At 30.4% G+C, this 27307-nt stretch overlaps 1 protein-coding gene across 2 annotated transcripts; it reads right to left on the reverse strand.

The window, feature by feature from the left end:
• Nucleotides 1-5475: 5475 nt before the first annotated feature.
• On the reverse strand, nucleotides 5476-27307 carry LOC132728183 (cardioacceleratory peptide receptor-like). 2 transcript variants are annotated; one of them, XM_060713818.1, is made up of 7 exons: nucleotides 27089-27307; nucleotides 12192-12336; nucleotides 10514-10714; nucleotides 8681-8853; nucleotides 8157-8301; nucleotides 7649-7738; nucleotides 5476-7333 (listed from the first exon to the last, which is right to left on the reverse strand). In XM_060713818.1, the coding sequence occupies exons 1-7, from the start codon at nucleotides 27182-27184 to the stop codon at nucleotides 7101-7103; spliced, it is 1083 nt and encodes a 360-aa protein (XP_060569801.1). In that variant the 5' UTR covers nucleotides 27185-27307; the 3' UTR covers nucleotides 5476-7100. The 2 variants fall into 2 exon arrangements, with proteins under 2 accessions (XP_060569801.1, XP_060569810.1); XM_060713827.1 differs by lacking the exon at nucleotides 27089-27307 and adding an exon at nucleotides 19391-19767.

The following is a 27307-nucleotide window of genomic DNA, read 5'->3' on the forward strand; positions in this document are numbered from 1 at the left end:
TGAAAATAACACGACATTTATCAGATTAGACTAATTAACAAAGTCCGGGTTATTCTGGATCTTTTGCAAATTACTTGTACTTTACCATTTCATTGTTGTATTGTCTCCGTGAGAAATAAGACCAGAAGCAATCATCTTAGCAATAGCTCGACTTCTTCTGTTTAGAACAAAAAAGTATATTGCACTCATCTCCAATTGACTACGTGTCATTGGTGTACGACGGTGTTATGAATAAAAACTACGAATTTCCTTTAAAAACACAATTATCTTGAGGCATTTCTTAGTTTCCTATTAGTCTTTTTCCAACGCAAAGTTTCCAGTATAATAGCTCGGAGTTTCCTTTATTACAACAATATATGAAACCTGGTGCTAGCCTTAAAAGCATGTTCACAACATATTTGCTTCCGTTGCATGGGTCGGCGCAGTGATTTGTTCTCTTGGTATATGAACTCAACATTTTTTTTAATAAAGCACCAATTTTGGAGTAAGTCCTAACCTACCCGTTTGTCCCGTACCGTTCCGGATTCGCCAATTCAAAGGCTCGTAAATTCTATTTTCTACGAATTGACTCGGTAAAAATATATATCACGAGCATGTTCAAGATCATTGCATTCAAATAGAAAATTCATTATAAGCTATACAAAATGGAGCATCGTCTCCTGTTTAAAGGTAAGAATGTGTACTTTAGTATGTCCAATTCTACATCTAAGAAGAACAACTTGATTGTGACAGTTAAGGAGAGATAGTAATGTTGATTTTTCAAGACAAGTTAGGGAAAGTTAATACAGCTTTGTCCCAATTTGGTTTCCATTCGGAAGGAATATATTTATTTACCAAGGATTAAATAATTGTTAACGATAAATCTACTTGATGAGAATTTCAGAATTCCTTATCCAAAGCATTGACATTTTCATTACCTCGTATTTTTTCGTGGATCCAACATGATTTGTCTGATATAGTTTTTAAAGTATCATAAAATCGCAAAAGGAGTTTCTCCTTACTTTCGATTTTTACATAATGGCACGGCCTGTGAATCTGAAGAATTATCTACCATTATGTTGTGAAAAGTATAAAAATGCTAAATAAATAAATGGCTTTCATTTCTGCAGTAAATATAGATGCATTATCAGGTAGCCTTAGCACAGATGTAAAATGATTTTCAATGACGGCTTTTACTGTGTAAACCATCCTTTAAGCAGTCCGTGTAAATTTAGATAAAATCTTCATGTTCTTATTTGAATATGGAAAATTTGATAATTTAAACTTAAACGGCTAATTATGCTTGTCAAATTAACATGCCAACAAGTATTCCACGTGGCATTGGAGTGAGCCGGTACAAGAAGTTGTCAATTATGCACACATTTCCTGTATTCAATATATTGTAAGAATGACCGTTTATCTACTGGCAATCGTGACTTTCTATTCTGTCCGATTCCTAAAACTATTTTTTACACATTTTCCTTTAATTTATTGGCAGATGTCTTTCATATTTGGCAGGAAGATAACTTGCATAACATTCTTCGTTTTTTGTTTTGTTTTTTTTTTTCGTTTTTTTTTAGATAGCGATCAATGGGTCAAGGTCAAGGGTGTCAATGATATTTGAAAGGATAACAACTTGCACTTGGTTTTCTTGCACTTGACTGGGGTAGGGGTCAGTTGGATCACGGTCACCTGTGCTAAAGAAAGATTTTACTATTTAGTCAATACAGCCTTTTTTATGGACAGATGTCTTTAATATTTGATTGAAATATATCTTACACATACCTTTACGAAACCATTTCAGTAAGTTATCTAAAGACAAAACTGTCTATTTAAGCATCATTTTTTGTAAATTATCTTATGGATTTGTTGTTCACGCTGGTGCGGCTCGAATATGCAGTGGTGATAGGTAAGTGGTTTGAAGTCCTTAACAACACGGCCACGGACGCCCTTATTGGCTTTTCAATAGTCCGGGTCTCCTATGTACGACATTATAAGGCGCAAAAGAACTGATTAATGAACGCATTCTATTACATAGAACCACCGACAAGCAAGGAAATCCATTGCACAAATTCAGCATTTTAATGATTAAACAAAAAAGAGCCTCATTGGGAAACTTCGTGTTAGCCAATTTAGGATAAATAGAGATTATTGAAGCATTTAGAGTTATTCATCCGTAGCTTGTTCCAATGATTGTCACCAACTACTTAATTCTATTGGGTAATTACATTCTTTTTAAACATGTACAACTTATGAATAACATATGTTGCATGAATAAAACAGAAAATCAAGATTTCTAATTGAAAGTTTTGTCTGTTTTGTTTCTTCCTCTAGTACTCAATCAGTACTCAGTAAGGTTGCACGCATGCAATATAAACAATTTGAATACTGCAATTTCATATCGCGTTTGATTGATTAAGCGTATTTGTTAAAGTTGTGTGTATCATAAATAATGAAAATGTTAGACAACGGATATGTGGACCTCCCTTTTATCTTGTATGGTTTAAATTCCTGTTTACGTCACATGATCTGAATTATAAAACTTATTTAAACATGTGTCACCTGAATAAATATAGGTGTTCTTTGGGACTTTTATTCATCGAAGAGATATAAATTATAGAACGAAATATCAATCGTTTTGTCTATCCGGGCATACATTCAATAGTTTATGAGCTTCTTTCTGTGCATCATGTAAGTTTTAGAAAAAAGGAAACCAGGTAAATACAGAAAAACATTTCGCGACTTGACTGTGTTTGAAGTGTCTAGGTTCTTTCTATCTGAATATTTTCTTACTTAAGTGGTACCTGTTTAATTATCCCTAGGATAGATTACCTGCTTTTTACATTTGTCTTTAGAAAAATGATTTGAGATGCAGGTTTCATAATTTCTGTTCCCTTTCAAAATTCAATTTTATTTAGTTCCGCCTATTGATTTCTCGTTTTGGGCACACCCATAATATAAGGACGTGTCATTCTCACGTGTCCGAAGACATGATAACCGTCGTCAGAATACATATGCGGATGTTTATGGTTTCACGATTTATGAATAATAAATTGTACTCATACTTGGTATATAGCAAGCTTATGGAAGACCTCGTTTGCAATTGCTTTTAGACCCCCATGTGTACGATCAATATCATTTGACTTAAAATAGTTTTGACTATTTTTCTACTTGTGAGTAATCATTTTGGGACACCGATAGACGGTCATAAACGTCAATCAATACAGGTCGAGTACGAAGTTGGCTTCAGACCAATAATTTTACCCATAATTATTGCTCCTTCTGGTCTTCGTTTTTCAATGATATTTCATTTTTTACTTAAATAATGGTAAATATTCGATTATATATTTTTAAACAAGGCGATTAAGTGTAATCATTATCTGTACAAAGATCAAACATCAGTAAAGTATAAAGTATAGCTCGAATATTAATTTGGCTTCAAACGAATAATATTTGAACAAGAGGGTCATGATGGCCCTGAAGTCGCTCACCTGTATATAGGCCCCCGGAGCGGGGCCAGTTTAAACCCATGGCTTTTGTTTGAACAAACTCGGTAGACATCCATTAGAAGATATTTCATGCTAAACATCTAAGGTCTAGCTGGTCAAGTTTTTTCTTTACACATATAGTTAAAAACAATGATACACCTGGGGCAGGGCCAATTTTGACCCAAGGGCTTTTATTTGAACAATCTTTGTAGACACTTACTAGAAAATGTTTCATGCTTAATATCTAAACTCTAGCTATTCGGGTTTTTTCAAGGAAGATTTTTAAGTTTAATTTGCTATACACATATAAGGAAAATCAATGTCCCCCAGGGCGGGGCCAATTTTGACCCCAGGGCTTTTATTTGAACAAATTTTTTAGACACTCACTAGAAGATGCTTCGTGCTTAATATCTAAACTCTAGCTATTCGGGTTTTTTCAAAGAAGATTTTTAAGTTTTTGCTATACACATATTAGGAAAATCAATGTCCCACGGGGCGGGGCCAATTTTGACCCCAGGGCTTTTATTTGAACAAACTTTGTAGACACTCACTAGAAGATGCTTCGTGCTTAATACCTAAACTCTAGCGATTGAGTTTTTTCAAAGAAGATTTTTAAAGTTTTTGTTATACACATATAAGGAAAATGAATGACCCCCGGGGCGGGGAAAATTTTGACCCAACTTGCAAGGGCTTTTATTTGAAAAAGCTTGGTAGACACTCACTAGATGATGTTTCATGCTTAGTATCTAAACTCTAGCTATTTGTTTTTTTTTCAAAGAAGATTTTTGTCTGTGGGATTTAAAGATCTAAAATATTACCCAATAAACGTCAACACAGTAAGAACGACGTCAATCCGACTGTCTGTTACAATCGTGTCCAAAGAATCAAAATATAAGAAACATAATGACAGAATTTTGGTAAAACTTCACTCGGTGATAGAGAACAACGGCATCAAGAACCGTGACACATTAATAGAGAACAATGGCTTCAAGAACCATAAAACTATCATTATAAGTGTTTGAATGATCTCCTTAAGTATAAATTCTTATCTGAAGTATTAATGGGGAAACTAGGTCACATAGTCCAAAAACATTGTTACAACCCTAGAGGCTGTTGTTTCGGTTCAAATATCTTTAAAATTATTCAGATTATTTCTAGCTTAACCCTTTACCTCATATATACGCGAAACATCGCACTTTCGACCCCCCCCCCTTTTTTTAGGTCTGGAATAGTGAGAAAAATGTCCTATTGGGGCCCCAAACACATGTTTTCGTTTGAGAAATGTTGCTAAAAAAAAGTGAGCACTTTTTCGGCGCCGCCCCCCAGCAAAATGTTTGGGGGGTTTGAAGGGGGGTGGAGTCCCCCTCATCGCTTAGAAAATTTTGGACTTGTGAGAGGCTTAAAATGACCCCAGGTCGATAATAAGGTAAAGTGTAACCAACGCTGAAAAGCCTTTGACTCTATCTCAATCCCTTGAGAAGTTGCAGCACTTTGAAATAAATTTTGATGGAAAAAATCGAGGCAAAATAGTGATTTTTGGCAATTTTGAGATATCCCCTCGTTGCCATGGTAACAGGAAATTTAAGACTGAGCATGTCGTTACAAAGGCAATGGTCCAGTCAACATTTGTGCCAAGTTTGATTAGTATTGAAGCATTTTTCATAGTTTCATAGCAGTTTGAACTTGTAAGAGGAGGCTTTTCAGTGAAAATGGCAATTTTTCACAATATGCTCAAGGGGGAAAGGGTTAAGCTCGAATATGGGTCACCTGGGGTCAAAAAATAGGTACACAGTCGAAAAAATGGAAAAACTTGCTAAAACAGTCAGAGTCCAAATATCCTGGAATTGGTCAGAAAGGTTGTACGGGTGATTTGTAGCTGTAAGCAGAACATGGGTCAAATTTAAAATACTAAATTATAAATGAGAACATAATACAATGTAATTGTAAATTATTTCAAAACACCAAGTACGTGTATAGAAAACTTTAAAATGATGAACAAGACTTCAAATGTTTTGTAGCATTTTATTTGACGGACACGAGCGTGGTGAAATCTTTTTAACATATAATCATGAAATGTATGCTGTTGATTCAACAATAAGGAAACAAGTAATCTGACAATTATAAAAACAACAAGTTCATATCGAATTTAAATTGTTAAAATACAATGTACATGGCGTAAATTATTTATTGAATAACGATTATTTATGGATCTGTTGATACAAAAATAAAATATGTTTACATTACAAAATACACTTTGCATAAACTTCTAATCTAACAGAAACTACCAATTTATGAAAGATAAATTCAATCTGCCCACTCAAGGCTAAACTTTGTATCTCGGTATATGCATGAAACATTGTATCTGTTACTTACATAAACACAGCCACTGTTAATCCCTGGGTGATCGTAAGAGACTAAACGGGTTCGAATATCTGGAGTCTATGCATCTTTTATCTCCAGCAGTAAGACCCCTGGTGTTGCTTTCAGTTTGTAACATCCGAGGTTAGCAAAATAATCATTTCTGGTCTTTTGGTCCCAACTGTGTTAGTGCGCCGTAAAAAAGTTATTTAACAAAAAAAATGAAGATACTTGTCAGTAACACGTGAAAGATCTCCTCGCTGGTACAATATATTTCAATTTCAATATCTAGCAAAACGAAAACTTACGGTAGGCTAGAAAAGGAAGAAATCAGAAAAAATTGATATTTGTAATTTCGCTAATTATTAATCACCTATATCTATGCTGACAACTATAAATATATATAAAACAATGTCCCGAATTATGTCATTTGTGTAAATATTAAGATATAAGGTTAAAAGTTCCTTATATGTACTGAAGAAAATTAATGTATAATATTATTTCAAATACTTCTTGACACCGTATCACACTTTGTTACGTCTCGGGCTTTCATATTTTTGTTTTGTCGTGACGTCGCGTTTGAAGGGATTCGACATAAAGTAACAACGAAACGATAAAAACAGTGCGACAAAACGATAAAATACATTTTTGTTGTTCTTTCGTTCATCGGATTGTCGCCATTTCAATTGCGACAAGACGAAGTTAGGACATGGCAGAAATCAGCAACCATACTTTTATGATGGTAACCAAAACTTTATTCGTTTTATGAAGATGGAAAGTTTTGAAAGTCTATTGGTGTTCGAAGTCGTATACTTTTCAATTAAACAGTAATAAATGCAGAACAATTTGACCTTCATTAAAATAACATATTCATATTTATACCTTTTTTGTTTTTTAAAAGCTCTATTTTAGATTTCTTTAAAGTTATGAAATAGAATATTGCTTTTTTTAAATTTGTAAGACTTTTTCTGCTTAAGTTAAATGTACATGTAGAGTGTCCTTAAATTGTTACATTATTAGAACATTCGCATTAGCAACATTTACTATTTTGCGTATGGTACTACAGGCACGCGAATCTTTGCATGTTTGCTTGTAAAAAATGTTTTGGTTAGTCATTAATCTATGACACAAAACACGTTTTGATATTTCTATTCTACTCAAAGTAAACTATGCTAGACGTTAGTATAAATTGTATTCATTTCTGTTTCTAAATTCATCTGATCTTGTTTTTTGAACATGTAAGATCTGAGTGACTACCCAGAGGAACGCGCCTAGTCACGTTGACGTCACTTGTGTGCTCATGCCTTCATACGATTGAACAGCCCGTTGGTCTTTTTGCCCGCAATTGAACAGTTTGCGATTGAAAATGATGAATATAAGAGGATTACAGGCACTGTTTAGTGGGTATAGACAGCCAAATATCAGATTAGCTTTCATTCCAATTTTTTCTGGGTTATAGATCTTCATTAACATAACTACGAAATATGGTGTCCAGCATATAAAGAAAGCTGTAAAGAAAAAAAAACAAATGTTTATTAGTTACACCAAGAACATTTAAAGATATTCTTATCTTATTTTATACTACGTGGATTATTAATTATACTTGCACATATAAATCAGATTGTGTTCACAACTCATTTAACATATATCAAAGAATATGAACATACTGAAATGAATAATTACATGTATACATGCTTCTCTTATTTAGAATAATGATAATTAAAAATATTTTTTAAAAAATACAGGAAAGAATTTTAACGATATAGGATGATACATGATTTCATGAAGCAAATGCTTTGTTTACTTCCCAGAATGATACATACCTAAACACACGACCAACGTCATTTTAATGCTCTTTATCTTAGCCCTTGGTAGGAGTCCTTTGCTTAATGATTTATCACCATGAAGTCGATCTAAATTGATAAAATAACAAAATGAGTTTACACAAAGACATATTTTACTTATCTAAAGCATGTCTTTCTGCAGGGAAAATTGCTAATGAGTAAAATATTAATTTCTATTCGTGAGAATTATGTTTTGTATTTTGAATTGTAAGCTCTTACTTCTGAAGTTTACATTTCTAGGAATAAAGTCAATACGTGCGATATCTGATCAATTTGCTTATGTTTATTTTTCAGCCTATTCTGAAGTATATTTACATAGATTCAAATCCTTGTTTTTTGCAGTAATTATATCGTTTATGCTTGTATATTCTTATTCAGATCTGTCTTTTAAACTATGTCATCAGTTGATATCTATAATTCAATTCACTTATCGATACTTGGATATTCTTAATTCATCGAATTATGAATGACACTTCATATGTCTTACCACTGCTTTCATTCGTGTCTATCTCCGATAATTTTAATCTTGAACGCCATTTCATCCAGACTACGATACATATACCCACATAACACCCTGTTATACCGATTGTTGGTAGCACATAGATTATCACAACAACTGTTAAACCGTACGGCTGTAAAACATAAAATAAAGTAAAATTATACTTTCATTGGTTTTGTTTTTTGCAACAAGTCTTTTACCGACGAATTGTCAATTTAATGATTTGCAGCTTTTTGAAACAACATTAGTTGTTAGCAATTATGATAACGGTCAAGCTTTGTGCATCTTTCAATAAAACAAACTCTCTAAATAAGATAAGAATATATCAAAAACAATAATAATTTGTAGCAATATATCTGATACAGTAGCCCAAAAATTGGTATATATCTATATTAAAGATGTTTCTGTTATTTACATTGATGTAGTTGTTGCTGTTATATTTTTTTACATTTCTGTATTCTAAAATATTCATTTATTTAAGGTTAATATATGTTTAATAATCTATGTATTACCTTCCACCAGCTTTCAGGCATGTTGATATTACAACTACCCTTTTGTTCATATATATCAGCAGCATCGGGGTTTGCATTGATTCCTCGACTGAAGGGTATGAAAAAGCTTGATACCAACAAACTTAAAAGCCATGCCCCAAATACCATACCTTTGTCAAGATACCTGCATGCACCTGCAAAGATTTGATCCGTACGTATATTTTATATGGTTTAATATGGTTAAGATTCCAGTTCTTCAAATATTTGTTTCATAAAGTAAGTAGTTTTAAAACTTTATATTAACTTGATATTGATCCTAATAATCAGAACAGCATCCGCTTTCATTGTTTAATCTTGAAATTCATCTAAAGTTATAGAAACTCCTGTTGGTCTGGTGAGTTATTGATTATTAATGTGTAATGAAATAATGAATTGAAAAAAAACAATCATTTTAAAATTTAGAGCAAATAAGTCATTTTTTCAGTCCACTCCCTATTTACACATTGATCGGCATATTGTCACTTTAATAAAGATATTCAAAAATTAGACGAAACAGAGTTATGAAAGGGGTAACCAGTTTAAGACAACATTTTTTTTCGTTAACATTAGCCGACTCTCAATAAAAGAAACATTAAAGCCTCTAAACTGAAGGTGAGTTTTTCTCTGAAGAAAGGACAAACCTTGTTTTGTTATTTAAATAAAAGGTAAGGAGCAAATTATATCCTTATGACATGACTAAAATAATTAATGTTAAATAAATAGCCATTAAAATATCAAAACGTAAACATAGTAGTTATCTTGTCTTGTTATGACTATGGCTAATGGATAAATGAATCAAAATTTGGCTCAGAATATAGCCAGCAAGTTACAAGGTGTAAGATAATGTGCAATTTAAAAGACTTTTAAATTAATTAAAATAACGACATTTTAATGTTTCATGTACTTTTAATAAGATATTTAATGAAACATATCTAAAGAAATAACGACCTTATCAGTATTATCACAGTGTTCAAATATGTTATCTAATTGTAATTTACATTTATCATATATGCATATATCCAAAAGCATTTGATTACATTTACAAGTTTCATAATTCTTGAATGTGCCAAAAAATAAAATAAATAAAATTGATCTGTGCTTAGAGGCCTGTTATGCCAAAAATATTTTTATTTTTAGTTTCTTTTTATTATTCTAAAAACATTACTAATTGGCCAATTATCTGAAGCATTATTCGCATTAGTTGCTTTTTGGCAAGTTGTACAGCTATAAATGTTTATTATTTTGTATGGAAGTCAGAATACTGCTTTGTTTACATTAATTTATATATACTACATTGACTACGAATATTTGCACATTTAACGACACTATCTTCAGCTAATATGCATCAAACATGCTCTTAAAGCATTATTTCAAACGCAATAAGAATGATATTTTTTTTCTTTTCAAAAACTGGATAAATTCGGAAGTATTAATCACAACAAGATTACATGAAAATTTCAGACTCGGTTTGATTGAGTCTGCATATGAGGGATAATGAAAAAGTCCCTCATGTGGAGACGGGAAATTTTATTCTCTTCTGTGCAAAATGTGCCTTTAAGTCAGTGCTTGACTCTAGGGCAGTTTTGACCAGCTTCTTCCGTTATGCTTACTTGTATCGGGATTGAAGCAAGCGGTGATTTAAATATCAAAAGGAATATAGAAAAGTGTCAGTTAACAAATACTATTTAATGATGATTAGATCTGAGTTATCATTAATTGAGTGTGTCTGTAAATGTCGAATACTGATTATTCAGAAATACATGTATGTATATATTGATAAAATAAGAAAAGAAATCAAATGGAAAGAAAACATACCTATTCTAACAACATTCAGTGGATATTTGATTGCCAGAAACCTGTCTACACTCATACCGATCAGAAGATTATTGGAAGCAATAAGAGCCATTGGTGAAATAAAACGAAATATTCTACACAAAAAGTCCCCACCATACCATTCATTGTGCATAGCACTATGTATACCATCTCCAAGAACACTGCAGAAACCCACAAGAAAATCTGAAATTTGATAATCATAACTAATATTCATAAGGTGTGGAAAAACTTTTATTTTTTTTTATTTTAGTTTGATTTTTACTCTTTTTTTGTTCATTAATAGTTCCTAAATGCATGTTAGATTTTAAATATTCTAATTCTTTCTTTCTGTAATGAATAATAACATTTATATTCTTTAACGATCCTGTATGTTGTGACCAAAGTGGTAAACCACAGTAAGTGAAATTATATATATGTACATAATTATGCAAATAAAACAATTATTAAACATTGAAGAATATGTAAAATATGTACTGCAAATATTTGTGCATATTATATGTTATCATTAAAATATATGCATTTATTTCTTATTGTAAAGTTTGACTTAAACTTAATAGATAATAAAGTTTTTATTACCTCCGGTAATATCTTTATAAATAATGCTTTTTTACAATATTGATAAATCTTAATTTGAGCATCATATTTATGATTTAAAACCATAAAAATTGTGTTAGAGTATCTTTTAAGTATCAAGTTGAATAAATCATATACATGTATATTCGTTTCTGTATAAATGTGTTAAGGCTGTTCAAAATCTCTAAACTATATTATTCTTAATCGTTTATCTTGATTTGCTTAATGTAGGATATCATTACCACTACATGTTCACGGCTGATTTTGTTAATTATTTTCTTCTTACGAAAGGGCATACACTCAATAAATAGAAACCTCACACCATCCATCGGTTGTTGGCTTATCAACCTAGATAGTTAGATAGACAGAAAGGCGGAAGGATGGATGGATGGGAGGATGGATGGAACCGAGGCTAGACATTTTTAAACGCGAGTTTTTAAATGTACCGTAAGTTTGTATCTTTGAGTGAAAGTATGTTTTGTGAATATGCAAATTTGATTTGAGATTATAAATTTCAAGCAAGCTATTTGTCTTCATATATAAGATATATATAAATATTGCTACGGATATGTTTATGTAAATAATTTTACAGCTGGATATATTTATGATATTGCATAAGTGTAAGTTTAATGCTGAATTTATTGAACAAGTTGAATAAAATGTTATTGTGTGAGCCTGTGGCAAACATAATATTACTTAATTCAACGAGTTCAATAGATTCAGTAATGAACTTATACCATTTTTTATAATTTATATATCACATATAAAAAATAAAGACCGTTTGAAAAAGAGCCATGTTTTATTGACGCAAACGCTAACATTTGGCGTGACTTAACGCTATGATTATATAGCGCTAATAATGGCACGTCAAAATATATGCATGACCGTGCAATACCATGTTTACAGGGTCGCAAAAGCGGCACAGGTATTTGAAAAAATGGTATATTTGATAAGTTACATGTACTAAATTCAGATAATGAATAAAGAGAAATGATTTAAAATGTGCAACGACAATTGCATTACATGTTTTAAATACGTATGTGTATCTAAGATTAATTTGTTGAAGTTACATGATATATTTTCTTACCTGCTATTGCTAAATGCAGTACAAAAAAGAAGAGGCGACTCTTTTTCTGTTTTCTAAAGACGAGGATGAAAATCACAAATCCATTCAGACAAACTATGATTGTGAACAAAAGTAAGGAAATTGTAGCAGCAGCTTCTTCATATGGCTGAAATATACAAAATAAATGTTTTGTTTTTTTAGTTTTATTCACATTATGAACATATTTATAATTTTTTCAACAAATACATATATTATACAAATCGTGAGTTTATTACAAAACGCAAATAGTAAGGCAACACGTTCTAGCAATATCACATTAAATTAATATTAGTACACAGCAGCTTGAATGCAGAGTATTATATACATATAATTTGTACAAAAGGTTCTTTACTGATTTGTTTTTTTTTTCAAATGGACAAATGAAGATGATAAGGCAAATGTTCATTATAATACGTTCCACACTGACATGATTACCTATATAAAAAAAGTTCGAAATTCTAATTGCATGGAGGGTCGGAAGTGCTTTTGTTCAGTATTGAACAAAACAGAGATCACACTAAACCTTGTGAATGAATATAAGTTTTTGTATTGAAGTGAAAATAAGATTAGTCTACGTTGTATTCAGATAAAGAATTATGCAATAATAAGACTCTGTTTTGCATAATACATAATGCTTGTTTTAAACCTTAGTAATCATAAATCTTAAGCAATATTTGTTTCACAATGCGGCAAGCTGGGGCAATAATAGCTTCTCAAAGAAAATAGTTGTACTGTATGTACACATATGTACACTTTGTCAATTTTAAACATATAATTTTGGTTACCATTAAGACGTTATAATATTTGTAAAGCAATTTTTATATTTAAAATGAGTTTTAACGAAATTGTAGTCTTAGTTACTTTGATATTCAAACAAAGTACATGTACCTTTAATTGAACGTGTCTTTATGGACAAGAATCATTTTATATTTTTATTCGGGAATCATGAGTTAAAGAACATGCAAACGTGAGTTTAATGATCAAATACACATGAACAGGTAGATATTCAGAGACACATTTTAAAGTTTTCCATAAATAATTTGCTTTATTTTTCTTGTCGGAACTTAATTCACTGGTAATAGACTGGGGTGAAAACGAACATCTGTTAACTGAAAGCCATGCTATTTCGCATAAATGTCATTATACGTATAAATCGAAAGATAACTAGTCATGATTTTTTGAGTTGTTTGAAATTAATTACAGAAATACATTTAGATACATTTTATGGTTCTTCTTCTTTGCCTCTGTGCAAAGAAAGAGCAGATAAAACGACTTTATAAACACACTAGTGTAAGTCACACAGAAATCCTTTTCAGCTTTATCCTCAAACAAATTCACCTTACTTACTTTATTGACAATCTTGCTACACAAAATCGTTGTTTTCGCCAATCAATTTGACTCGAAACCAAAATTTGCAGATCGAGTTTTGAAGGTTAAAGTATCGTTTAGATATGTTTTCTATCTTGCGGCATTAATTTAATAATGAAACACTTTAATGTCATAATCATTCAAACGATGTGTTATTAAAAATATTATATTCTAATGTTTTAAGCCGTTAGTTTATTTCATAAATTATCTGCATCCAGTTGCTGTTCTTTTTTCTTTATTGATTTTATGAATAAAATATGAGTTCGGATATGGCATGGTATTGACAACATTAGGTATCGTATAACTTTGAAGTATTAATCAAATGGTCGTAAGTAATCATTTGAGCATGTATTTTGATGGCTTGTGTATCTTTTCTAAAATGCAATACTTCCATAATTCAATTGATAGCACATTTGTTTATACATCTGTCATTTTTTCAGTCACGTTTGCGATAAGCTCTTTAATGAATAAAATAGTTATTGGTTTGAACAAATGAATTTGCGATAGGTTAATGCTTTATTATTTTCAATATTTCCACACTGTCTGAGTAATTATTTTTAATTATAACAGTTCAGCATTGAATTTAACATTATTTATAGAGTTTGACACAATAGAAAACAATAAAGGTCACATTGGTTCAGCAAAATAGTCACTATAAACAGTAAATATTTTTCAAATAATTGCGAAGGTACTTGGGATAAACATGTTTATGATGATTGATAATTCATTAAAAATCAGTTTTAATTAAGATCCAAAACAGATATATTTGTACTTCATTGTTTTTCGTTACATGGCTTTAGTTGTCCATGAAAACATTCCATGTGTTAAAAAACCGGACCATTGTATCACGCAGTTTAATTAGTGATAGTTGAATATCTAAGACAATATTTGCTCAAAATAATCTTTTACTTCATGCAAACGTATACTTTTGTTGTTGTTGAGGTGGTGGTGGTGGTGTGTTTTATTGTTTTTGTTATTCTTTTTTGAAAATGATATATAATAAATTATACATGTATAATTCTTTAATTATATTTAATTCATTGTTTATATTTATTTAATGAAATTTTGAGCACGTGTCAATTCAGTTATTTTGTGTAGAAATTTTGCGTTTGAAATACGCTTCTATCAAATTACAGTTTCATTGTTAGAGGCACTAGTAACACTTGCTTTGTTTTAATAATTCCATACGAATGCAGCATTTCAATTTCAATGAAAATAAATTCCTAAATGGAACAAAATAATCTAGCTGGACCGTTGTTTTCTTTACAATTTCTAATTATATTATTTACATTTATTATTTGTGAGCCAAAGCATATTAATATGTACTGTAAAATTATTATAATTATTATAAGCTTTTTATTACTCTGACGGTGTCCTTTAAACTAGGTGTTTATGAGCATATTATTGATTTATTTAAAGAAATCAATGGTATGTGTTCCCCTTTATTATTTATAAATTACTTTATGACATTATACCTTTCTCTCGACTATATAAGCTCGAAAAGGTTTTAAAATCCCAAGCAGAGCAACCTGAATGTATTATAAACGAATCCTTGTATACTGATTGTTTCCTTATTTAATTCAATCTGTCGAAATTTGAATCCACACTCTTTTATAAATTAGAAGAAAACGAAATATACCGTTTTATCCTTATTCATCAATGTTCAACTGAAACAAAGACTACCGGAAGCTACTGAACACAACTATCTGAACGGTATTTGGACTTAACACATCTGTAATGTTTTAAACTTGGAAAATGATGGACATGTTTTCTTAAAATATATATTTCAACAATTCGGAATTATCTAAACAACATTGATATTTATATAACATTTTCTTTGACCAATCGTTGAATATGCAGATGTTGCTTGATGCAATTAATTGCACACTGTGTGAAACTTGTGAGGTTAATAAAACTTTTTAAGTGCAGGTCAAAAGTAAAAATATATGTAAAATGCATTAGAACTTAATAGCATTTTTAACCAAAGTATAAAATCAGTGATATAGTCTGATTTTATTGACCTGTCAATTATGAATACATTATAGCACTCATTTAAATATCCGATTTCACTTTGGTTCTGTCCGTTTAGATTACGAGGATTAATTTGGAGAATATGACTAATGTTTGGAACAGTCACACTATCTGAATGTTCAAGTCATATCCTTATTAGCGCATCACCTCCTTATATCAAGTCATATCCTTAATAGTTGAGTGATAACCTAATAGATTAGAGGTCTATGGTTCGATCCATACTTTTGCCATTGTTTAAGACAATTTTTTTTAATTTATTTTTGAAGTATATTTTAATGAATAGGGCTTGCAAATCAGTCCAAACGGATATGGAATAACTTAAAAAACAGAGATTTGTCTGTTTTGTATTGAATTTTATGGCATTAAAATTACATTTATTGATGTTAATTTTAAACTTAAACCATGCTTTTTAAAATGTTGATGGTATTTGCCAAAATAACTGAAAAACATAAAAACGCACAACGAAAAAAAATCAATCATACCTTCAATGATGCGGAAAATATGAATAATTAAAAAGACATATACAATCGCGGTCTAGATCTTACAACACGTGGGACATTTAGAAGTAATAAATCGGTAGTTTACCATATTGCGCTATAACGGTCATTAAACCTATTTCATAGAAACAAATTATATTCAATCAATTCTTATTGCGAATAATCTTCCGAAAATTATGATAAGCAAGATCAACAAGGAAAGGCGGCGTTCAATGAACGCAGCCCCCATCCGACCCAGTAACAAGTATCAGTGGCAAGGAGCCAAGGAGCCAAGGAGGACCCCAAACGAAGTTTACCGATCATTTGTCGAAAATAAATATATTGTGTTCATTGACCGTGTAATCAGTATGCAATTGACAGGTTAAAATTAAACAATATACGGAGCAAAAAAATGATAAGATATTTTTATACAACAATAATCTCAGCATATGAAAAGTGCTTGATAACTAAGAATTCTATTTCACTTTTTTTAATCATTTTGCAATGTTACATGAAATTATCAAACATTCATGTTTCGACATAAAAATGTCTCCATATAAAAATAAGCACGATTATCATGAGTAATAAAAACGGAAGCAAACATAAGAACTAGATAAGCTGCAGGATTACGTACTTGCCTGAAAAATTGCTTCAAAGAAATAACGTAAGAAGCCTATATTTTGATAACATTTTCTTGATCGTCGGCCAAACAGTTAAGCTTGATATAGTTTGAAAACAAATATTAGAAAAGTATGCTCATACCAACAAACATAGACAATAATAATGTAGTTTTGTGTAAATACTCTTTCCAAAGAAAATTAATAAATAAAACAATATCTATTTTATAACATCAATTCCTTTATTCCAGATTACAGAAAAGTTGCATAGATGTTTTTCAATACTGTTATCGATGAAGGTAACGAATGAATTGGTTTCAGCGGTGTATATCGACTATTTACCGCCGGTTTAGAGTGCGTAGAAATTGACCCTCGATAAGATAACAATTGCATATGCATGTAGTCCATAGCAAGTGTTTATTGTGAGTTTGTCGCCGGTTTTTCTTCTTTGTGTATGGTGACAAGATACGGGAAGTGTTAGAATTTATAATTCTATGATTCATGTTCAAACGAAGCTCTTAGCATTGCATTTTTTAAACATAAAAAAACTTGAGAATCCAATCTTAATTTTAATTGATGAAAATTGACAATTCCTTTTAGTTTATAAAGGTTTTTAAGCATCTTCGTACATCCAACGCATTTTATTTATTCATAGCTTTTTTGAATTCATCATAAAAGAACCAATGTCCATTAATAACATAAAACGTTTCTTAACTGATATTATTCCTGGACGTTTAGAAAAATACTTGCGTGAATCATTTAGCAAATGTATTACATATCTCGGCTTATCTTTTCAGCCAATTTATTATTACTTCTTTGCCTTATTCCTGACAGGTATGAGTTAAAGTATTTAAACAACAGGTTAAATTCAGCGGAAGACTTTTTCAAATAAAAAAGTTTTTGATTTACTCTACAGTTGTTCAAAAATACTCTCTTAAAAGACAAAACATTCTTCAATCTAGCACGAAACAAGTATTATAACAGGATATTCATAAACGTCATTGGCTGAAAGCATTGATTAACAGGTACGTATGTATCATGCCATAAAACTATGGTTTCTAATAGAAAATGATAGTTATATACATTTATATACATGCTCATATTGAAGTAACAATTTCACCAATTAGGTTATTGAACTTTTTTGTTAGGCTTAACATTCTGTAACAGTATGAATGATAACCCGTTAAGAAAGAAGGAAATAGCTGTTATTGTGAATTATATTATTAATGACTTGTTCGTATGAATTAAACATATGGAAATACCTTTGTTCTGTCTTTCGAACATACCCTTGATGTATTATTCATTGAATAAGGCTATGAAATGGTTAGATAATTTTCTTTGAGCAGATAAACCGATTGAAAATATTTATTTCATTTAGGTGTTTGTCTTCGAAAATATATATATCATACACGCAAACTTCATATTTAAAACTGAATGATAAACGATTATTGTAATTATGAACAATTGAAATATTAAAAAAACAATTATTTAAGATATTGAACTTATGTTGTATATATTAAAGCGCATGACAAACAGTCATTATGTATTTTTACATTTAGAATTGGTGTCTTTAATAAAGATTACGTTTCACCTTTTCAAATTATTCCGCCATGAAACTGAGTATATCTAAGCTAGATTATATTCTAAAACATGCTTTGTGAGGCTTACGCTGATATCTCATATATTTCTCCGATCCGTCTCCGAATTGAGAAAATAAACAAAATTTCCTTATCTTCTTATCCTGTCATAATATTAATCAAGGATGACAATTTAGTATTTATTTCAGCTTTGCTGTGATAATAATCCCATATGAAATGTAAATGAATGTTCCTTTATGAGCAAAGGGGTAGTTTTAACCTGATTTTATTCTCAAAGCGTCTGTCTAATTAATTACATAATCTATTTCAATGACATGCATTCATTTGTTTGTAGCTTCCTGTTCAAATATCTGGCAACATCTGTTATTGTCTACTTATAAAGTCATAGTTTAGTGTTTATTGTGAAAGAAAAATTAAACAAAATACGAATCAAGTTATGATCGCTTAAATGCATTCTTTCTCAACTGTTATGAAATAGCAAAGAAAATAACATTTAAATTATCATTCAAACGTATTTAAGAAATTGAAAGTTTGAAAATATAACCTTAAAAGACGTCGCTAAACAATTTAATGTTATAAAATGAATGAATGAATTTGTAATTTTGTATTGAAGTCAAAATTCTTCTTTGTTTAAATTGTGCTACTTTTGTGACAAATAATTTCATATTCAGTGTTACTTCCTTCAGGTGATGAGTATCTTACATTCTCAAAACCATTTTTAAAACTCATGTTTGCCCTTTCTAGAGATGGAAAAAAATGTTCATTTATGAGGCATAATGTATCTTTAGAAAATATAAAATCAACTGTAATGTAATCATTTGTGTGCTGGTCGGGGGAATGTAAGATGACGTTCATGCTAGTTTTATGTTATTAACAGCATCATTAATAACGAATCATCGAGTTTTCTTTTGTTAGTTTTTGTTTTGTATAAGAATAGTGTTTTGATAATATAATTATGAAGCAGAAATAAAAGAAATCGAATGAACATTTACTTTCTTGATTGTAATATGGACCAATATATATATATTATTTCCGAAAAACACGTTGTTGATTTATTAGAATTATACACAAGAAAACATTGTATTTCTTACTTTAAATTCCTCAGCAGTATAATAGTCTGCGTAATCCTCTAAACTATTATTTTTGTCTATTGTTTCATTATCTCCAACATTATATTCCATGTTTGTACCTAACCTTTCACTAAAGCATTTATTTTATCACAGTAAAGTTTATTGCCGAAGTATGTTGAGTAGAGAATCAATGAATAATAACCATATCTTTTTCGAATTATATATCAATATATAATACTGTTGTTATTTTTATGCTGCTTAAAAGTAATCAACAACCTGGTTGCGGGTGTAACAAGTTAAATAAGATGTGAGTCGCAATAGGATGTCGTGTGATTAAAAGGCAGAGCTCAGTTTCCAATACTTCTATTTTCACAGACACGATGTTGCTCACTCGTATATAATCAAATGACAGTTTTATTTGAGATATATTTTAGATATATCCAACACATTTCATACGCTTAACATTGTAATCTTAACAAGTATAAATCAGGTTGGGCCAAACATTAAAAAAATTGTATCGTCTCTGTCTCTTAAGCTTACTAAGGCGTAATACCACGTAGCAATCTACATACTACTGAAGGTATATTTGACATACAAATCTGGAAACAAAGTGATCCGTCAACCTTTGTTTGACATCATATAATATATACAATCATATTTATACAACGAACATAAACCATAAATATTGAAGGTAGCAATAATCTTTCTTGAATTATTTAACGTTCTATAGATGAAAGGTATTCATTATTTATTTGTATTTTTTATTTATTCATTTTTAGGGGTGGAGGGATTTTGTCACAGTTTCTGATGTTTTTCCCAACTAATGCCAAACCGAAATAAAGCTAACGATAAGCAATTTTAGTAACACTATTTTGTCATGACATGCTACTGCATAAGTGTTAATTGTAAAATTTTACAGTATTTTAAAGCAAGATATAATACATATTATACAATTCTTTTTCACGTTATTAAATGTTACTTAAATTTCTATATGATCGTATTCATAAGATATTTGTATGCTTGACCATTATATTAGAAAGTCAATCTTTGCCTCAGAAATCCGTATTTTTGTATTTTATTGTTTAGAAATGTCAAACATGTGCTTAATAATGTTTCAATTGACTTCAATATAAAATACACATTCACTATAATTACACCAATTGCTGATAGAGATAGATACTTTTATTTCCTCCAAAGATGAAAATTAGTAAAATTTTGGAAATTGTAACAAAATACCAAAAATAAAGAATTTTTGAGAAATAAAATAAATAGCATTTCTAAGGCACAAAGTGCCTTTAAGTGTAAGTTTTGTTAACATATGCATTTAGTAGGATGTTCATATAATCATATCTATCATGTATGCACATATATAATTATTGGAATATTTTAATGGTAAAACAATGTTACTCGGATAATCATATCATTATGGGCTTTTTAACTTGGTACATTAAAAGATAGCTTAAGGAATTTTCATTTCAAAATTTTAGAGAGTAATTCATATTAGATTAGAATGAGTTATCCGAGGTTTTTCCTTCCCTCTGTATAAAATGCAGCGGGTATATTTAGCAACATTGAAATGTACATTTTAATAAAATCGCAAAAATAAACAATTTTACATTCTTTTGTTTGTTTGTTATGGGTTTTACGTCACATCGACACAGTATAGGTCATATCGTGACGTTCCAGCTTTACTGGTGGAGGAAGACCTCAGGTGCCCTACCGTGCATTATTTCAGGCACAAACGGGCACCTGAGTAGAACCACCGACGTTCCGTAAGCTAGCTTGATAGCTTCCTCACATTAAAGAATCCAAAGTCCCTGTCGGGATTCGAATCCACAGCGGTGAGGGGCAAGTGGTTTGAAGTCAACGACCTTAACCACTCGGCCACGGACGTCCCAATTTTACATTCTAAGCAGCAAGTAAAATATTTATAAACAATCTAAAATATCTTAATAAAGTTTAAGAAGTTGTTCTGTTGGAATCAAAGACAGGATGCTCAAAAATGACTTGGAAAAATTGGGAATGCTACTTAACTCGTCATAATTAATTTGTAGCGTATACTTACAACTGCTAGCGCCTACTTGTTCATATCATTTGCGAGGAAAAGCTAACAGTAAAAAAATACTTTTCATTATTGCAAAATAGCCTGACAAAACCGATAACTCCACACTCAACGCATTTTATTAATTAAAAGTTAGTGTCAAACATTGCTCATTTCATTATTTATTAATTATTTATCGCATAGCTTTCAAAACCTTAAACAAACCGTAAACAACCATCGATACAGATGTGCAAATGTTTTGACTTTTAGAAACGATATAAATTTATTATTTCAGGCATGTCAAATATTGTTTTAAACATTCGGAGCGTTAAGGTCCAAGAGAAAACGCAGGTTGGACTTCAGAAGCAGTTTGGTCATTTTATTAGCATTCATATTTTTCGTTAATTTACTGTCAATAAATCATTGGCTTGTAAAGTGAATGCTATTATTAACATTTTGCAACTTTTAGTGTTACTATCATAAAGAAATGATGAGAAATGATATAAAAAGGAAAATAATTGTATAATACTCAGTCTTGATCCTATTTACTAAATTAATTTTAAGGGAATTGATAAAATAAATACTGTTAATTACTTTTCAAATATATGAAACTAACATTACGATGGCCTACCTGCCTGATACAGAAAAACATAATAATGTGGTCATGAGAATAATCAGTTAATTAAGACCCAATAGAGCTTTTAATTTTTAATGCGCCAAGTGTTTGTTTCTAAAATAAATAAATACAGAATCCCTAAAGAAAGCCCAACACGGCAAAATTGAAAATGTTGCAGGCTCGGTTTGATTGAGCCTGTTCATGGACGGTACTGGAAAGTGCAAGTTACCGTCCACGCCCCCTAGCACCGGCTTAAGCAGAATTCAACATTTAAACGTGAAATAGTACAATTTTGAATTTAGAAACATCCGCAGATGTGTTCATACGGCGGTTATCATGGAACCTTCAATGTGACACGTAAGTGCCATTCCATGCAAAGCGGCGTATGGTCCCCAAGTAATAAAAAACGTGTGCCCTAAACGAGAAAACAATGGGCGGAACTAAATAAAATGGAATTTTGAAAGGGGATCAGAGGTTATGAAGCCTGCGTATCACAGATAAGACGTCAAAAGACAAATTTAAAAAGCAGGCAACATATCCTAAGGGTTATTCAACATTATTCAAGTAGGAATATTGGAACCACCCAAAACTGAATCTTGTATTGAACTGAACTTGTATGTTTTCCTTTTATCAATTGTTCATAGGTCACTTTAATATGTAAGGATTCCATTTAATTATCTGCCCAGTGTGTTAAGTGGCATTTATTTGACTTAATGTTTTGTTTTATTTTTTCATTTGACTTTTTTTTTCACAAAAAAAAGTTATAACTATATTACAATTAATATAGGAAATATGTATTTATAACATGTTGCCAAGGTTATTATTTGTATTCACCTTTTAAAAGCATTATGTTTATCTAAATAAAATAACTAAACACTAGGTTTAAACTGGCTTACTATTTTACAAGCCGAGATAAAGGTGTGACATTAATATATTCATATATTTTCACAAAAAGCTTATAAATATGTTAGAATTGATATAGGAAATATTTGTTTGAAATGTTTATAAGGTTATAATTTGGTATTCACTGTTTATCAGGGCTATGCTTATTCAAATAAAAATGACTAAACACTAGTTTTTTTACTTTTTACTTGGCTTTCTATAATACCAGTTGATAAGTCGATATGATAGTCATATATTCATATTTATTTTATGCTTTTCAGTGGATTACTGATTTATCCGTGAAAATTATATTTGGTAATTTCACAGTGAAAATTATCAAAATATAATTTCACTCTTTTCAATGACGAAACTACTTTTTTTAAGATTTTCCCCATGTGGTACCTCAATTTTATTTTTGCTGACAATTCTGACAATGTCAGGCTGTTTAAAGAAAAAGCAAAACTGAAATTGATAAATAACTTAAATGTCAAAAGTAAAATAAAAAGAAAAACTTACTTCTATTCATTCAATTCATGAAATTCCAATCACAAATTTCGTTTTTTTGTTTCATTTGACAGTCTCAAAAATTACATTCCTTCCCCATGCAAAACTGCTCTTGATGACATTTGGGCATATTAAAGTATCCTACGAGCAATAACTGCCGTATGCTTTATGAAAAATTGAAAGCATTGACAGCCATAACTCGAAAGAATAAGTTAAATCAACCCAGCGTTCTTGAGCAGGTTTCCAAGTTTTCCATTTTCCTAGCTCCTTTTCTGAATGTTTTCACATCTGTCAACACTTATTTTTTGTCTGTTACAATCCTCAATAAGTTTTCTTTCTTTTTAAAAATGTGTATGACTAACAAATCCAAATTATATCCCTCTGAATCTTACACAATTATTTTCCTCCCATGAAATACACAACTTTAAAAAATGGCTGCCGCTTACAATTTACAAAGCCAGGTCTAATATAAATTCGCACTAAGTAACAGAAATATGGATGGATGGTTGGACTTTTTTCTCCTACAAGAATTGTTTGTTTTTATTATCAAAACAAGCGATCATTCATATTTTTTTTAATAAAAATTAATAAATATCACCGTCATTTAATGTTGATTGGCGGACTTATTTTTCAGCTCAAGACTTCTTTTTTTTAATTAGAAATTCCGAATAAATGGGGCTCTCAATGGGGGAAACAGTTTTAATATTAACGTTAAAATTATGGAAATTTCGTTTTAACTTGTTTTTAAGCATAAAATAAAAAGAAAATTTGTCTGTTTGTTGTGTAAGATGTAATTTTATTTCATCTCGTGAACTTTAAAAACAGTATTCTCACTCGTGGCTTCGCCACTCGTGAGAATACTGTTTTTAAAGCCCACTCGATGAAATAAAATTTCATCTTACACACAAACAAACAAATATCCTCTATATAATATGTAAACAGGTAAGGTATACTAAGCTAGCTGTTGAACAATTACAGTAGTGGTACCATGTATTTGCTACAGAAAACTTCACAGAACTAGTAAGGATCGAATACAACAATGTAGCTTCTCCTTCAATGATAATCTATATTTGATGATCACTTGCTTTTTATCAAAGGTATTGCCAAATAAAACACTTCAATAGGTTCCCCTTTAGGCTAAGGGATTCTCTTAAAGGGCTGAGGCGTTAGAATTGCAGTCATCGTTTATCCTTCGGTGATCGTGAGATGAGACTATATGGATTCGAATTATTGGAGTCTATGCATCTCTTACCTCTAGCAAGTGAAGTCGTTTTGAATCCTGGTGTTGCCTTAAGCCTGTAACAAGCGAGGTTAGCCACAATAATCTTTTCAGTTTCGGCGTCATATAAACTAAATTGTGTTAGTATGCCATAAAACCAAAACAAAACGCGTCAACAGACAAAATTATACAGAAATCTCCTACATATGTGCAACAGATTTTGGCCGATTATACTATACAATAAAATACATCATTACGTTCATGTCGACTACTTTGGCAGAGATACAACAGCAATAACTAATTTACAGGATCTTATTGCTTTTTACAGCCATCGATAGCAATTGTTATTATAAAACAGACAAACTTACCTTATGGTAGTTCAGTTCGTAATTCCTGTCCAATTTTATATAATTTATTTATAAATCTGTTCATCAGACAGACTTACATCTATATCTTCTTACTGTCGACGTATATTTGTCATTTTGATTATAGTAGTACAAAATAAAAAATAATCATCAAAATGGCAAACCAATAAAACTACGGAAAATGAACTGCATAAAAACGGCATTGAAATAAATTCGGCAATTAAGTTTCATATACAATTATCAGTTAAACCCATTTGCTTTGATTGAAATAAAGCTGTCATTGATTTTTATGAATCACGTGTTAAATGACTGCGGTTCTCTTTTTATAATTATGTCTAGTGAAGTGTGTTGTTTTTCTTCTTTTTTTCTGTTTTTCTTTTCTTTTTTTTCCCTTTTCTTTCTAGTTTTTTTTTTTTTTTTTGGGTGGGAGGCGGGTTGTTTGTGTTTTTCTGTTGTTTTTTTCTATTTTCGTGTTTTTTTTTAAATTAGAACGATTTTAAATAATAAATAAATTATAATACATAAACTATTATTCAAAGCGACATGATCAATTCACAAAAAGATGTCGAAGTAATAACTTAAATTAGGAAAGCTTTGATAATTTGTACTTTTTTGTAGTGTTTTTGCCATTTATCAAATGCAGTAAATTATCTCAGTCACTTGTAAAGGTATTTCTTATGATTTATAGATTTCTGGTGAAAAGTTTATTAGAACACGGTGCATTGCCACCTCACGAACAATATCACACATAAACTTAAACATGAATACCGTGAGTAATGGAATTTGATTTAGCAAACCAGATACTTATTAGATTTACTGCCAGAAATTGTTCTATTTTTTATTTGATCTTTGAACAAAATAACGTTTTGATAACAACCTAACGTTTATTAACTGTGCTGGTCAAACAGTTAAGAAACGTTAATTTGCGTAAAGGAAGGCTTTTATGTACTATATCTAAAGGTTTTACATCTAATATTTAATCATTTCCTTCTTTTATTTCATGCTTTCCAGTGTTTTATTGTAATATATCAGATGTTTATATTCCGATAAACCACTAGTGAAATTTATAAAATATAATTTTCACTGTAGCCGGACTATATCTGAATGCGAATAAAAAGAAAATCATAACTAAATGGAATAACAGGCAGAAATAAATACTATCATACGTAAATTTTGTTTTTTTAGGAAAAGAAAGTCGATGTCATCATACATCATGTTAAAAAAATTATCAAAATTAGAGAAATTTAACAGAACTATATTTCAAAATTGATGACGTGACGTCATGATATGATGACGTCACAAAGGAGATTGCGCGACGTTACGCGGCAAATCAGTAATAACATTTAAAATTAAAATCCTTTAAAATGCATAAAATAAAATGAAAATTTGTTTGTTTTGCATGTAAGATTGAAATATATTTCATTCGTGAACACCAGCTATTATATTTTTACTCGTGGCTACGCCACTCGTGAAAATATTGCATCTGGTGTTCACTCAGTGAAATTATCTTTCAATCTTACATGGAAAACAAACAAATATCCTCTATATAAACTTTTTAATATTCATTAGTTATTTATAAATGGTTACTTGTTAGAAAAAGGTCCATTTATGCAATAATACAAGCAAAATTCAATATCTCTATTTTTGTCTATTTTTGTGTATTTTGCTTATTATTTTGACCGTTTCTGTAATTTTTGTTTTGTTTGGTTCTGAAATATTAAATGTACAAACAAATTTGTAACCAGAAATTAAAAATTTGGACTGATTTAAACACTGTTTAATTTTATTGTCCTATAATCACAATCATGAATACAAACCGATATAGAGAATCAAAGTAATAATAAGCTTATATAACGGTTAGTCTGTATATACATGCTTAATAACAAGAAAAATGTGCAACAAAAGCAACATTAGCAGAAAGTAACATGGGTTAAACTATTATTCCTGTAAAAATTTAGAAAAAGGTTTAAATGTTCCATCTTATCCCTATGTATAATACTTTTCACACTAAATGACCTACATTTGATTCCTAACTTTGCAATTTATAACAAGCATGATATGTTTATATGGTTAAATCCTTTAATTATTTTACCTTATATGAGGAAATGTCCTCCTCCTCATAATATTCATAGTAGAATTCGCCACTTTCGTTGGTAATTGTTCCATTATCTGAGTTATTGTGTACCATTTTTTATGTCTAGGTCGTGAATATAAATTCATTCAAAAATCACAAAAACAATATTAAACTCGTTTCGCCTCACACAAAGAGACAATTTCAAAACATCTAGCCGGTATAACCTGTAGCAACCAA

This window comes from Ruditapes philippinarum, unplaced genomic scaffold (assembly GCF_026571515.1).
Source record: "Ruditapes philippinarum isolate M1 unplaced genomic scaffold, ASM2657151v2 ctg3717_1_1_1_1, whole genome shotgun sequence".
Taxonomy (NCBI): Eukaryota; Metazoa; Mollusca; class Bivalvia; order Venerida; family Veneridae; genus Ruditapes; species Ruditapes philippinarum.